Source organism: Papaver somniferum, chromosome 8 (assembly GCF_003573695.1).
Source record: "Papaver somniferum cultivar HN1 chromosome 8, ASM357369v1, whole genome shotgun sequence".
Classification (NCBI taxonomy): Eukaryota; Viridiplantae; Streptophyta; class Magnoliopsida; order Ranunculales; family Papaveraceae; genus Papaver; species Papaver somniferum.
Window position 1 is genome coordinate 38,187,031 of NC_039365.1, and position 15,876 is coordinate 38,202,906.

Genomic DNA, 15,876 nt, shown 5'->3' on the forward strand with positions numbered 1-15,876 from the left:
TCAATCCTCTTATTTCACCGTAATAATTAGAACTTATTGCAATGAAGTCTGAAAATTTACTACTAAGTCTTACTGGCAAGCATAAACAGGCTTGAAAGCCCAATTTCTTTAGAAAATTAGGCTTGAAATCCATCTAGGCAGAGTGTACAATTGTACACTCATGCTTGAATCTAGCTTCCCCTTGACACTAGTGCAACTCTTAAGGTGACGGACTCAGCCATTCAGGAGGTGATGCATTTTGTTATAGGCCTTCCATTTCTTACGACTCTAAAAACTGCTAGTGTCGCAATATACTGAAAATATTCAATCAGAGGCAATGCCAGCACATGGAAAGTGTAGGCAACCGCGTATCTTTGGCTGGCTCCCAGACTTAATTATTCTGATAATATGAGCTCCAAAAGCCTTTCTTCTATTTAAAATTTGTTTTCCTCTATATAGATGGATTCCTAACTCCTCCCCTGCGTCCATTAAGTATGATCCTTCTTTAAACTCTCCATTAACTGTTGTTATTGTTTGTGCGCCTAGTTGGCTCTCCTAGTGTTGGCAATTCTGTGCATATAATATAATAAAAAATAGAAAAAAGAAGGATGCAAATTCAATTAGACCAAATCAAAGTGGAGGTAAGGATTATATTTTCTAGTCTTAAGACAGATTCATCCCGTGATGGTGCTTACGGACTATCGAAGTCTATCTCTCAAGATACAAAAACTTACTTCTCGAAGTTGTAGCACTCCAAACTTCGAGAAACGACGAACCGAAATTTAAAATGATAAATTTTCTCTTTAACACATACTTAATTGATGATTTTAGAATGCATTAGGATGATAATTAGGTTTCTAATTAATATATTTTTCAAGTGTGTGCATGGTGTTTATAAGAAATACTAATACCTCTTCAAAGAGGAACCATGACGCTTCACGTACCTCTTTAACGAAGAATCGTGATGCTTCAAGGATTTCCCAAAGGATGTGGCTTTCAATTCCAATTTGAATTCTTTAAGGGTTGTGTCCTTTCATTGGGTAGACCGAGCGATGCGAGGGAGGACCTTTATATGGACACTTTTTTGTAAATTATAAGTCATCAAATGATACGAAAAGATTGGATTTGGTGTCCATGGTTGGTCTTTTTAGGGCCGACGAGCGAAGCGAGGGAGGACCTTTATATGGTCACTTTTCTGTAAATTGTAAGTCATCAATTGATACGAAAAGATTGGATTCGGTGTCAGTGGTTGGTCTTTTTCACTTGACACAACTATCCCTCTCTTTTAGTCTAATTATTATAACTCCTCATGTATCCTATTTTTTTGGGGTATAATTGGAAAGAAAATTTTAATATAACATATCTAAAAATCCGTGCCTTGAAATTTTACAAATTTTATCTCGTTGGAAAGGTTATAAAAAGATCTACGCATTGAGTACGAACAACAATATCAAATTTTGAGTGTTTACGAAAAATTCGGAGGTATTTATTGTTTTAGGCACAATTTTAGAAAACTAAATGTATATCCTTAATGCCACCCACCACAAAAGAATAAATAATACTTTATGTAACCACATTTTGGTTTATGCATCAACTAATTTTCCTTTGCAACTAATAAAGCGAGGTAGTCCTTCCGTTTCAAGAAAAGTGATACTTTCACTTTAAGCACAATTCTCGAAAATTGAATGCATAGCCATATGCAAACCACCACAAATGATGCATAACACATCATGCAACCATATTTTGGTTTATGGATCGACTAATTTTCCGTTTCTGGAAAAGTGACATTTTGACATTCCGTTTCAGGAAAAGTAATACTTTCGCTCAGTTTCAGGAAAAGTGATACTTTCGCCCCGTTTTAGAAAAAATATCATTTTTTCTGAAACAACGCGAAAGTATCACTTTTCTGAAACGGGGCAAAAGTATCACTTTTCTGAAACGGACTAAAGTATCACTTTTCCTGAAACGGGAAGAAAGTATCACTTTTCCTGAAACAGGGCGAAAGTATCACTTTTCTGAAACGGGGCAAAAGTATCACTTTTTCTGAAACGGGGCAAAAGTATCACTTTTTCTGAAACGGGGCAAAAGTATCACTTTTTCTGAAGCGGGGCGAAAGTATCATTTTTTCTGAAACGGAGCGAAAGTATCACTTGTTCTAAAACGGAGCGAAAGTATCATTTTTCCTGAAACTGAGCGAAAATATCACTTTTTCTGAAACAAGCGAAAGTATCATTTTTTTTCTAAAACGGGACGAAGTAGTCGCAGACAAACCCCATCTTCAGATTCTTCTTCGGTCAATCCTCCCATCGTGGCAACGGTTATACTAGTGCATCTAGTCTTAGGTTTCTTTTAGTTTCAAACTTGACTAATATGCCAATTAATTAAGATTAAAGCGAAAACAATTAATATAACCCAACACCAAAATCCACTCGGTACTACTTACATGATTTTTCATTTCATATATACAAAAATCAATTTTCCAACACCTAAATCACATGAAAAGATAGATAACATTTGAGTTCGACTGTTGGTACCCCATAAATAGAGGGTCCAAATACAAAATGATTAACCGGCAAATAATTCAGTATAGATACTTAGTGCGATTCCTTTCGAGTAAGGGAAGTATAGACCTTTATGCATCAATAAATATACTGTGCCAGTCATATTATATGGTCTTTACGTGTACGTTCTATTGCTTTAATTAAGCATACATTAGACAGATATAGCCCTCCTCTCATCTTCGTTTTCATCTTATATATATACCTCGTCATTTGCCACATTCATGAGAGAAATTAAGAGAGGTCTGCTTTCTGTCTGGTTTTTGCATTTTTTGTGTCAGAGTCAGAGATAGAGTAAAAGAGCTGCTTCATTTCTTATCTTCTTGTAAACCATTAATTTTGTGTTCAAGAGAGATATGGAGATAGAAAGAGTGGAGATTGGAAGACCTAAAGAAGACATCGATGAAGAAGATGGACGTCAAAGAGAAGGTAATTGAATTATTGGTGCTGAGATTAGCTCATATATTAGCTATAATTCACAGTACCTTCATTTGTACTAATTTTGATAAATTTTTAATCCTAAATAGGTTAGTGTTAACTTAAAAAGATTAATGATGCATGGCTAATCAAAAATTGTCATTAGCTCACAACCGATTGTTTAATTTCTTAGAAGGAGAAAAAAGGACTGCATATTTAATTAGTTGATCAATCAACAGTAGAAAGTATATGTACAAAGATGCACCAGTACCCAAAGGGGCCAAAACTTCACTGCTCACTAACGGTGTAAATTTTTATTTTAAAATTTGAACGTCGGACGAGTTTTAAATTCAGGGTGCATATATCAACATTCCGGCGGTGATTAAGCTGACTTACGGACTTAATTCATGCATATTCCTTGATAACATAGAGTTTACGTATTTGAGATGCTTAATTACGTGGAATGATGTTAGACATGGTGGTGGTTTTGTCATGAGCTGACTAGCGTGAAGTGAAGAAAAGGAAATGAATGCAACGGGTACCTTTTGATTTCTGTTTCAAGTCTTTTTCTGATAAACAGAATCGGTAAAGTCCAAGATTATTAAAATGGCCACTTTTAACTTAGGAAAAAAAAAGTTTGGTCACACATTTTGAGTGCCCAACTTTATAAATCCCACTTGAAACTGAATCCGGAAATTATTACGAAATATGATCGTCACCTTCATTATCCTTATAACAAAGTGATCGCGATTGTTTTCTATTTTGGAGTAGGTAGGTGTTTTATTTTATTAATAGAGAAAACACAAGGGTGTGTGAATTGCTTTTCGGTTTCATCATATTTTTTAAATTCTAAAATATGAAAATTGAATTTCAATTATTATTATATGGAGGTTGTACCATATTTGATTTATTTCATTTTACGATTTCTTTATGTAAAAAGTTTTATTTATTGATGTGGTATTTTTCCTTTGTGATCGAACATGAAAACTGAGATATTATTGCACAATTGCAGGCACAGTATGGTCCGCAACAGCACACTGTATTACAGCAGTGATTGGTTCAGGAATACTAGCATTATCATGGAGTGTGGCCCAACTGGGTTGGATTCTCGGTCCACCTGTTCTACTCGTTTTTGCTGCCATCACCTATTATACTTCAACTCTATTAGCTGATTGCTACAGGTCTCCACATCCGATCACTGGCTCTAGAAACCGGACTTATATGGCTGTTGTTAGATCCTATCTTGGTATAACTTTAACCCAAAATTTCATTTTGATGGGTTTGTAATTGCACAGGATTTAGTAATTAACCTGGCCTGGACTGAAACATGCAAATTCTGTTCATTTGGGTCTAAAATCTGTTGCTATTGCTTGCAGGTCCTAAAGATGTATTTATGTGTGCAATAGCACAATATGCAAACCTTTGGGGTGCTATGATCAGTTATACGTTAACCGCTTCCATCAGTATGATGTAAGTATCAATTTGGCGACAATAAAAAAAACGATTTTTCATTTTCAAGACAGCTTATGTTCAACGTTTTTCGGAACTCTCATAATTTTTTCTCCTATACGAAAATTGTTTAGGTCAGTGACGAGATCAAACTGCTACCATGAACGAGGACAAACTGCAAAATGCACAACGAATGGAAATCTGTTCATGGTTATGTTTGGAGCAGCTCAGATTGTATTATCTCAACTTCCAAACATGGAGAAGATAACATGGTTATCAGTGATGGCTGCAACGATGTCGTTTGCCTATTCTATTATTAGCCTCTGTCTGTGTTTATTTAAATGGTTCTCCAACCATGGTGATGTTCAAGGTACTCCTTTTGGTATTATGGCCAGTCACGCAGCTGGGCTATCGCCAGCTTTAAAAACATGGAATGCCTTTCAAGCCTTAGGAAACATTGCTTTTGCATATACTTTCGCCGAGGTCATGATCGAAATTCAGGTAAATTTCGTATCAGTCTTTACTTTTTCCTTTGGAAGTCATAACAAGATTCATCCTACTTGGAAAACAAAATGAACCATTCATTCACTTTGCACAGGATACTTTGAGATCGCCTCCTTCAGAAAATGTAATAATGAAGAAGGCAAACTTGTATGGTATTGGGACAACTACAATCTTCTATCTATCGATAGGTTGTGTTGGATATGCAGCTTTCGGTAACAATACTCCTGGAAACATCCTTACAGGGTTTTACGAACCATTTTGGCTAGTTGATTTAGCCCACATCTGTATTGTAATCCATCTTGTTGGAGCTTACCAGGTAAAATCAGTCAATTCTTCCTCTTCTGCACATTTTTTTCTCTTTGCTCTAGCACTAATCCACATTGTCTTGAATTTTTCAGGTATTCGCACAGCCAATATTCGCAACAATCGAAAGGAATATCGTATCGAAATGGCCAGAAGCAACTTTCATAAATAACGTCTACACCGTAAGACTCCCATTGACTAAAGGAGGTTGTTTGAGCTTCAACTTATCGAAGCTTCTAATTCGATCAATTTTTATTGTCTTGACGACGTTGGTTTCCATGTTACTGCCTTTCTTCAATGCCATCATGGGTTTACTAGGTGCATCGTCATTTTGGGCTTTAACTGTATATATTCCAGTAACAATGTGCATCGTTCAAAGAAAGATAGGGAGAGGATCATTGAGATGGATTATGTTGCAGAGTTTGTCAGGATTTTGCTTCATTGCATCTTTTCTTGCAGCAGTCGGTTCAGTTGCAGGTATAATAGATAGTCTTAAAGGTGCTAAACCATTTCATATCGAATATTAAGGTTTGTATGTAACCAGAAAGAAGTAAATATTGTAATCAACTACAAGAAAACCTAAGTAAATATGTTTCTTGTATTTCCTTTTACGTTGTCAGATATTTCTGTTCAATACAGTATTATTGTACGTAGTTTGTAGGTGAATTATGAGGTACAACCATACCGATGAAGTTGAATATATGTTAATCATTCTAATATCACAAAATCAAACAGTATTCATACTAGCACTTGAAAATAAGTACTAGAAAAGAAAGAAATCTCGTATACATAGTTAACATCATGGTGCAGTCTTAAATGGTAAGAGAAAAACGAAACAGAAGCTTCATGCCAACGGTGATGGACGAGTTCATCCTTTGCTTCCATGGATGCACCATTTTGGTCCTAGGTGCCTTCTCTAAGTTCTCTTCATAATGATTTACGTCTTCATGCCTGAATTTTATAATAAAAGGCTTTCCAGCATCATGCGTAGTTCTCGGTATCTTTGGGATATGGGAAAATTGGGGATATGTCCCAAAATCGACTGTCATCTTGGGGATATGTCTTGGGACTCCAGTTTCCGGAATATGCCTCAAAGTAACGATTTCTGTCAAGGAGCCGTTAAATAATCAATTTATCGTATATGTGTCTGAAATTTATGTCTAATTTTTTTGAGGTTTTTTCTGTCTAAATATGTTCCTGAACCTTGTAAACGTGTTAGTATATAATAGATCTGTATTTTAATCTGCACATATAATCTCAAGTGTGTGCGAATGTTGACTACTTAACGGTATTGGATGGGATTTTGGACGGATTGAGCATATTACCGAAAACTGGACTTCTTGAACATTATCCCCAAAATGACAGTTGATTTTGGTGCATATCCTAATCACCCCTTAGGATAATGGAAACTAATTTGCAGCATTTGCGAATGGCACTCTCACATGAAAACCTACATTCGTTGTTTGCAGCGAATGTTCAACAGAACACCACAAACAATGAAGATAGCTCTCTAACTAGAAGCTGCATGTGTGAAATCCGCTAGCAACAAAACATTGTGTTGAGATACGACAAATGTTTGGCGCGCTTCATTATGGCTCTCACGGTAGGACGTCATCCTTAACGAGGTAGGGGTCATATTCAATAGATCACGATAGGACGTCATCCCTTAACGAGGTAGGGGTCATACTCAATAGATCCAAGTAGGTAAAGGAAACCTATATGTATGTGTTAAATTAGGGTTTCAAGTCAGAGAACTCCCAACTATTGTGCACGAAAGAAATAGAAAATCATGGAAGCAATAAAGAAACCTGAAAAAACGGGGGTCTAACAATACCACCCAATATTTCGCTTAGCAATCTGTATGGACAAACTCGAATATATTTTTAATAGAATCATCAAGACTCAATCAATTAAAAGTATAACAATGAGTTTATATCTCTCTTATTGATTTGATTTACTCAAGCAGGAACTGTGAGTTCTAATCAAATGCAAGGAATAGCTTAGATGGTACCAAAGACCAATATCCAAGGATCAATCAATGACAATCAACAACCAAAGGTTGGATTACTCTAATTGATGATCTAATGAACAACCTGCATTATTTCAATTATAAAGATAAAACAATATAATGCGGAAATTGAAATAACACAGACATCATAAATTTTGTTAACGAGGAAACCGCAAATGCAGAAAACCCCCGGGACCTAGTCCAGATTACTGTGTTAAGCCGCTACAGACACTAGAATACTCCAAGCTAACTTCAGACTGGACTGTAGTTGAACCCCAATCAATCTCCCACTGATCCAAGGTACAATTATGATCCTACGCCTCTGATCCCAGCAGGATACTGCGCACTTGATTCCCTTAGCTGATCTCACCCACAACTAAGAGTTGCTACGACCCAAAATCGCAGGCTTTGACAACAAACAAATATGTCTCACACAGACAAGCCTATCAAAGGATCAATATTTCTCCCACAGATAAACCCTAAAGGTTTTGTTCCGTCTTTTGATAATAATCAAGGTGAACAGGAACCAATTGATAATCCGGTCTTATATTCCCGAAGAACATCCTAGAGTTGTCAATCACCTCACAACAATCTTAATCGTATGGTAGCGAAACAAGATGTTGCGGAATCACAAACAATGAGACGAAGATGTTTGTGATTACTTTTTATATCTTGCATATTGGAGATATCAATATCAAACCAATCAATCTGATTGTACTCGTATGATAGAAGATGCAAGATCAGATCACACAACTACGATAAAAGTAGTATCGGTCTGGCTTCACAATTCCAATGAAGTCTTTAAGTCGTTAACCTGGTTTTAGAAGAAGAAAACCAAAGGTTAGAGGAGAAATGACTCTAGCACGCAAACTAGTATCACAGTAAGGTGTGGGGATTACTTTTGCACAATGTAGATGTCTCCTTTATATAGTCTTTCAAATCAGGGTTTGCAATCAATGTTAGCTTAGTAACAAAGCACTCAATATTCACTGTTAGATGAAAACCTGATTTAGATTCAATCTAATATTTCTCAACTGTTAGATCGAAAACTTAGCTTGTTACACACACTTGAAAATGCACGCTTATAGGTTTGTTAACTGTACCCAAACGTATGCACTTGTTGGTTCAACAATAGTTAACCAAAAGGTTATCCATATGAGCATTTCATATCAACCATGTTCTTCTTCACCATAACTAGTTCAAATGACTTCAAATGAACTAGTTAGAGAGTTGTTCAATTGCAAGGAAATCTTATGTACTACACAAGAAACAATTGAAGCAAAGATGTTTTGATTCATTTGATCGGTTCATGAACTTTTATAGCCACGGTTTGCAAACTGCATTCCTTAGTCTTTTTAAGATTAAGATTAAAAATCATCTTCAGATATATAATCTTCTCAAGTTCGCAGACTAGGTTCGCGGACTTAAGTTATCGGGTAGAGTTTACAAACTCCTGCAGAAATTCTCGAGTATGAGAACTTCGCCGATTCGCGGACTGAGTTCGCGGACTTAGATTCACGCAAGTAGTTTTTCAAATCCAGCAGAAGTTTTCGGGTTTGAGAACTTCGGAAGTTCGTGGACTTGGCTCACGCCATTCTTCCAGTTCTCTTTATCAACAAAGTTTGCAAACTTTGGTTCAAGGAATAGGACTTATACATAAATGTTTTTCCACAACAATGATTATGTCCACCATTGGTTATGTAATTTAAACTCTCATTTCAATCATTGAAACATTCTTAGAGGACGTTATACACCATTTCTCGTCAAAGCAATTTTCAAGATGATTGAAACATATCATGACTTTCGTCACATGGTATAAATAAACTTGATCAAAGCGAAAAGCTTACCAACACATATTTCGAGATATAGATAGGCGAGGTATACTCGGCTCGAAATACCAAATGTGTATAATCCAAGTCTATATATATAGCATACGACTTCTTGTCTCAAAGAGTAGGAGATAGAGTAGATATACTTTTGAGTGATAAATAAGTTCAAATCTTCACATACCTTTTTGTCGAGAAGTTCCACCGGTTCCTTGTGCAGTTCTTCTACTTGTATGATGAATCACCATGAAGTCCTTGAGCTCAACTATACTTTATATCCTAGTCGGAGACTTATCTATAATAGACTAGAAATCAAGACTTATATTTTTGATCACTAACATTGACAAACATGCTTGAGATAGCAACGCATGCGAGTTCGACCGACAAATGCTCTAAAAATCTCCCCCTTTGTCAATTTTACTGACAAAACTATCAATACATATGGAATACAAAAAAGATAAAGAAAATTTAGTAGCTCCTATTCCACATGTCTAATCTTCAACATTCCTCGAAATCTTCGTCACTTCCAAGTACTCCAATGATCCCAAAGGTTGTAAGTTTAGCATCACCACTGTTGAAGATCCGTAGCTATAACAATGAGAAAGCATCGGTCTCGATCATTGTTATACAGTGTCATAGTATTATTACACAGTGTCAAAGTCCAATTGTATCATAACTTCAACAATAATACTCTGGTGATATGTATCACTCCCTCTTAGTCGATACTCCATCTCACTTGGAAACCACTCTCCTTTACATAATGATCCGAAAACCATATGTATTTATAGTATGAACTACATATTAATTCTCTCCCTTTTTGTCAATAAAATTGGCAAAGGTACAAGAACAGGATCATAATGAAATTTCCGTGAGAGACATTTCATGACAAAAGGAAAAAAATACATACCAACAAATTTAGGTGCAATCATAAAGCCGAAGCTAAATGCATTCATCAAGGAGTTTACAGATACAAGATAACCCCTCTAAACTTCCACAGCCGCAAACCCCTCAAGATATGACCATGCATTAAGCACAAGTTCAAAAGAACTCTCCCCCATTTAATGTCATTCCCGAAAGAACAACAAGAGAGACCTTAATTTCAAAAGAAAAGAAGGATTTTATTGGACATCGAAAACCATGAAAACGATTTTCTATATCCAAAAAACTCAATCAAATTAATCACAAGTAAACCCATGATTAATTTAATCGGAATATACAATCAAATTAAACACAAGAGGTGATCAATTCAATTGATTATACTCAACATAAGAGAACTTATGGAGACATGAAAATACTCAACTAGATTAATTACAAGAGAACCCATAATTAATCTAATTGGAATACACAACCAAACTAATCACAAGAGTAATCAATTTAATTGTCATTTGTTTTTCTCGACATAAGAAAACTTACGGAGCAATAACTAAATAACCAAACAAGATGATTAATTTAGTTCAATATGCTCGACATAACATATCTCACGGAACACCAACTAAGATAAAAGATCAACTTGGTTGTATAGTGCTCAACATAAGATACATTACGGAGCCTCACAGTAATACATAAAATATGGATCAGGGATGATCAATACTGCGGAATACACAAGGATTCATTCTATCTTCAATCACTATTTGCATAACGATAATTAATAGACATAATCCTTGAAAACAAAAGATTTTAACCTATCTTCCATAAAATGTTTGACAATACAGGATTAACTTTTGTATTTGTCAAAAGTCCATTCATTCTTTTACCAGTACGTGAATACCGAACACGAACGACTTTACTTTTGACAAAGTATGGGACAAACATAGTTCACGGACGTAAACACCAATATCCCATAACAAATTGCAATATAACAAATCATGAAGATTAAATACTGCAAAACATCATCCTCCAAATATTTTTAGAATTTAAACCAATAAACCTAAAAAAAACAGGAAGATGAAACATAATAGCTATGTGTAGTCACAATCATTGCTATTCAAGCACCAGTTATTCTTCCAACTAAACCAAAAAGAAGACATACTAGGCAACAAAAAATCAAGCTAAAAACAGACTCCAGTGCTATCCCGAACACGAACTAAGATCATATGGACGGTTCAGAATCCTCATGAGACAAAGGGTCTTTTAGCTTGTGATCAACAACACTCATTGAACCATCATATAGGTGATTCTTTTTGCGAAGATCATTGATGTACGACTTTATGAGACCAAGGTCAGCAATAACCTTTTCTAACTCAGTTTTCAATGCATAAAGATTTTTCAGAGTAACAATGAGCTCTTGTTTTGCTTCCCCAAAGTACTTAAGAAAGTCATGAACAACTTCAGCAGAGATCATATCATCTTTTTCAGCATCCTCATGAACATAGGAAAAATAACATGAAGCATTAGGATGATCTTCATTTACAAAGGTTTTTTTCTTCTTAGACTCAACATCACAACCTTTGTCAAGGAATCCTCTTGCAAAACCACCATAGAAAGATGAAGAAGACATTCTTGACAACCCAGAAAACAACCTAGAGTATGCGTACGTGAATTTCGTAAGCCAATAGGTTGATATTTAAGGGTCTCTTAGGGAATGAATTGTAGGGTTTTCTTAAACAGTTGACTCGTCCCAGAACACGGGTATCCATTCGAGTACAACATGAACCAAAAAAAAAAGGCCCAAAAGGGACTTTTGCAACAAAAGACTCAAAAAATTCCATAACTTAGGAAAGCAATTGTGAGCATAGTTGTAGCAAGAAACAAGACTCAAATGAGGACCTCCTAAAGAAAAAGAGAAGCAAATTTAGACACAACAATACTTTTAGCACATCAAAAAGTTTAGCTATGGACGATAAGAAGATAACTCAACTCAACAGACGCAGATGCCAAAAGTATACCTGATTATTAACACATGTTACTCAACATGGTTTTTATGAGTAAGCTCTTCAATCCTTGTGATTAATTAGCACAAGTATGAGCCATGAGATCATCAAGAGATTTGTGTTTATGGTCAAGTCTATTTTTTCTCCTTAATCTAGAGAGGGATCCCTTTTTATGTGAGAAATTATCATAAAACTTACTGTCATCAAAATACGAGACATAGTTTGAGTTCTTACCAGAAGAATCTTGGTTTAAGGAGGAAGACAACCTGTTGATGAATTCTTTATACCCTTTAATTATCTCTTTTAGATTATTTCTCATTTCATCAATTTTGCTTCTTTCTTCTGAACTTCCTTTCTCATCAGGGGCAGCGTTATTTCCAGAGACCATGACACGATCTTCCTTTAGACGATGTTTATTAAGACGTTTGTTTTGTTCTTGAGTGTTCGAGGAACTCATTGAACTGACTTTCCTGGTAACATACACAGGGTAGGTACGAAAGCCAATTGGTTTAGTCATATAAATGTCATTACACCTTTAAGAATTTAATCTAAGGTGTGTTTAAGTTGAAACAAGGAGTTTTTCTTCAACCTAGAGGTTCCCTTTCGTTTAACAAAACTCTTTGTCTCACATAAAAGACATACTTTCTGATCATCAGAATGATTAGATAGTACAGTCTTAATATCATCGTCAGAAGATTTCTTCCCTCCATTTGATGTGCAACATCCTTGAGTGATGGTGACTTCAGGCACATTCATTTTACTAGAAGGGTGTTCCGTTTTTACTTCTGAGCATGAACCATCTTTAGTTGTGTCAGAAGTACTTGGAATATTGGATTTCTTTGAGCATCCTTGAATAGAGAGGTTACTCAATATATGTTCAATTTCCAGGGCATCATTTTTAAGGCTAGCCTCAAGAATCGTGCATGAAGACTGATCTTCAGCATTAGCTTTGGATTTGTAATCACTTATTACACCAAGAAAAGTATTGACATGGTGCTTCAACCGATTAAATCTATCAGCTTGAATTCTAACAATATTTAGAATCAATTAACTCTCTTTATCTGAATCCCGTTCATTACAAGAGAAGCTCTCTTTTGAAGGGTAATCGGGATCACACATGTCGATGTTAGTCTGTCTCGTCAGAACACACGGTTTGTCTATACTCAAGATTGAAGAAACTTTCTCTTTAACAGAATTTAACGAGATAGAACTTTTATTTCTGGAGACGCGTTTACCACAGATAGTACTCTTGTCCATAGAGTCAGATCACTACAAACACAGACTTGTAACGTCTTACGCGTGTTTGCCTGCTCTAATACAAATTGAAAAAGCGGGGGTCTAATAACACCACCCAATATTTCGCTTAGCAATATGTATGGAAAAACTCGAATATACTTTTAATAGAATCAACAAGACTCAATCAATTAAAAGTATATCAACGAGTTTATATCTCTTTTCTTGATTTGATTTATTCAAGCAGGAACTGCGAGTTCTGATCAAATGGAAGGAATAACTTGGATGGTACCAAAGACCAATATACAAGGATCAATCAATGACAATCAACAATCAAAGGTTGGATTATTCTAATTGATGATATAACGAACAACCTGTATTATTTCAATTATAAAGATAAAACAATATAATGCGGAAATTGAAATAACAAAGACACCACAAATTTTGTTAACGAGGAAACCACAAATGCAGAAAAACCCCGGGAGTTAATCCATATTGAACACACACTGTATTAAGCCGCTATAGACACTAGCCTACTCCAAGATAACTTCTGAGTGGACAGTAGTTGAACCCAAATCAATCTCCCACTGATCCAAGGTACAATTATGCTCCTACGCCTCTGATCCCAGCAGGATACTGCGCACTTGATTCCCTTGGCTGATCTCACCCACAACTAAGAGTTGCTACGACCCAAAATCTCAGGCTTTGACAATAGAAAAATATGTCTCACACAGATAAGTCTATCAAAGGATCAATCTGTCTCCCACAGATAAACCCTAAAGGGTTTGTTCCGTCTTTTGATAATAATCAAGGTGAACATGAACCAATTGATAATCCAGTCTTATATTACCGAAGAACAGCCTAGAGTTATCAATCACCTCACAAAAATATTAATCGTATGGTAGCGAAACAAGATGTTATGGAATCACAAACAAGGAGACGAAGATGTTTGTGATTAATTTTTATATCTTTCCTATCGGAGATATCAATCTCAAGCCAATCAATCTGATTGTACTCGTGCGATAGAAGATGCAAGATCAGATCACACAAATATGATAAAAGTAGTATCGGTCTGGCTTCACAATCCCAATGAAGTATTTAAGTCGTTAACCTGGTTTTAGAAGAAGAAAACCAAAGGTTAAAGGAGAAACGATTCTAGCACGCAAACTAGTATCACACGTAAGGTGTGGGGATTAGTTTTGCACAATACTAGATGGATCCTTTATATAGTCTTTCAAATCAGGGTTTGCATTCAATGTTAGCTTAGTAACAAAGCATTCAATATTCACCGTTAGATGAAAACCTGATTTAGATTCAATCTAATATTTCTCAACCTTTAGATCGAAAACTTAGCTTGTTACACACACTTGACAATGCACGCTTCTAGTTTTGTTAACCGTACCCAAACGTATGCACTTGTTGGTTCAATAATAGTTAACCAAAAGGTTATCCATATGAGCATTTCATATCAACCATGTTCTTCTTCACCATAACTAGTTAAATGACTTCAAATGAACTAGTTAGAGAGTTGTTAAATTGCAAAGAAATCTTATTTACTAAACAAGACATAATTGAAGCAAAGATGATTTGATTCACTTGAATCAGTTCACGAACTTTTATAGCCACGGTTTGAAAACTGCATTCCTTAGTCTTTTTAAGTGTAAGTTCAGAAATCATCTTCAGATATATAACCTTCTCAAGTTCGCGGACTTAAGTTACTGGGCAGAGTTTACAAACTCCAGCAGAAATTCTCGGGTATGAGAACTTCGCCGGTTCGCGGAATTAGCTTCACGCAAGTAGTTTTTCAACTCCAGCAGAAATTCTCGGGTTTGAGAACTTCGGCAGTTCGCGGACTTAACTCACGCCATTCTTCCGGTTCTCTTGATCAAAAAAGTTCGCAAACTTTGGTTCAAGGAATATGAGTTATGCATAAATGTGTTTCCACAATAATGCTTATGTACACCATTGGTTATGTAATCTAAACTCTCATTTCAATCATTGAAACATTTTTAGAGGACGTTATATAGTTGTTACACCATTTCTCGTCAAAGCAATTTTCAAGATGATTGAAATATATCATGACTTTCGTCACATGGTAAAGATAAACTTGATCGAAGCGAAAAGCTTACCAACACATATTTCGAGATATAGATAGGCGAGGTATACTCGGGTAGAAATACCAAATGTGTATAATTCAAGTCTATATATATAGCATACGACTTCTTGTCTCAAAGAGTAGGAGATAGAGTATATAGACTTTTGAGTGATAGATAAGTTCACGTCTTCACATACCTTTTTGTCTAGAAGTTCCACCGGTTCCTTGAGTATTTCTTCTACTTGTATGAAGTACACTTTCTATCCTAGTCCGAGACTTAGCTATAATAGACTAGAAATCAAGACTTATAGTTTTGATCACTAACATTGACCAACATGCTTGAGATAGCAACACATGCGAGTTCGACCGAGCAATGCTCTAACAAAAATGTGTTACAATACCAACGATGAAGATAAAATCAGCAAGTTACCAGATTTCTTAATTCATCACATCCTTTCTTTCGTTAACATAAAACACGATGTCCAATGTTGGGATCTTAGTCCCACATTTATTATATGGGTCTTAACTGGGTACTTTATAAGTCAATGGGATCCGTCATCTTTTAGACTGGTTTTAGAGTTGAGTTCATCCCATGGTCTTATGACGAGTTAGGCGACCACCTTAGAATATTTGG

General features: G+C 35.7%; 1 protein-coding gene across 1 annotated transcript; it reads left to right on the top strand.

The window, feature by feature from the left end:
* Positions 1-2,664: 2,664 nt before the first annotated feature.
* On the top strand, positions 2,665-5,929 carry LOC113301174 (amino acid permease 8-like). The gene is made up of 6 exons (XM_026549936.1): positions 2,665-2,966; positions 3,967-4,200; positions 4,331-4,424; positions 4,538-4,904; positions 5,002-5,223; positions 5,306-5,929. The coding sequence occupies exons 1-6, from the start codon at positions 2,894-2,896 to the stop codon at positions 5,735-5,737; spliced, it is 1,422 nt and encodes a 473-aa protein (XP_026405721.1). The 5' UTR covers positions 2,665-2,893; the 3' UTR covers positions 5,738-5,929.
* Positions 5,930-15,876: the final 9,947 nt, after the last annotated feature.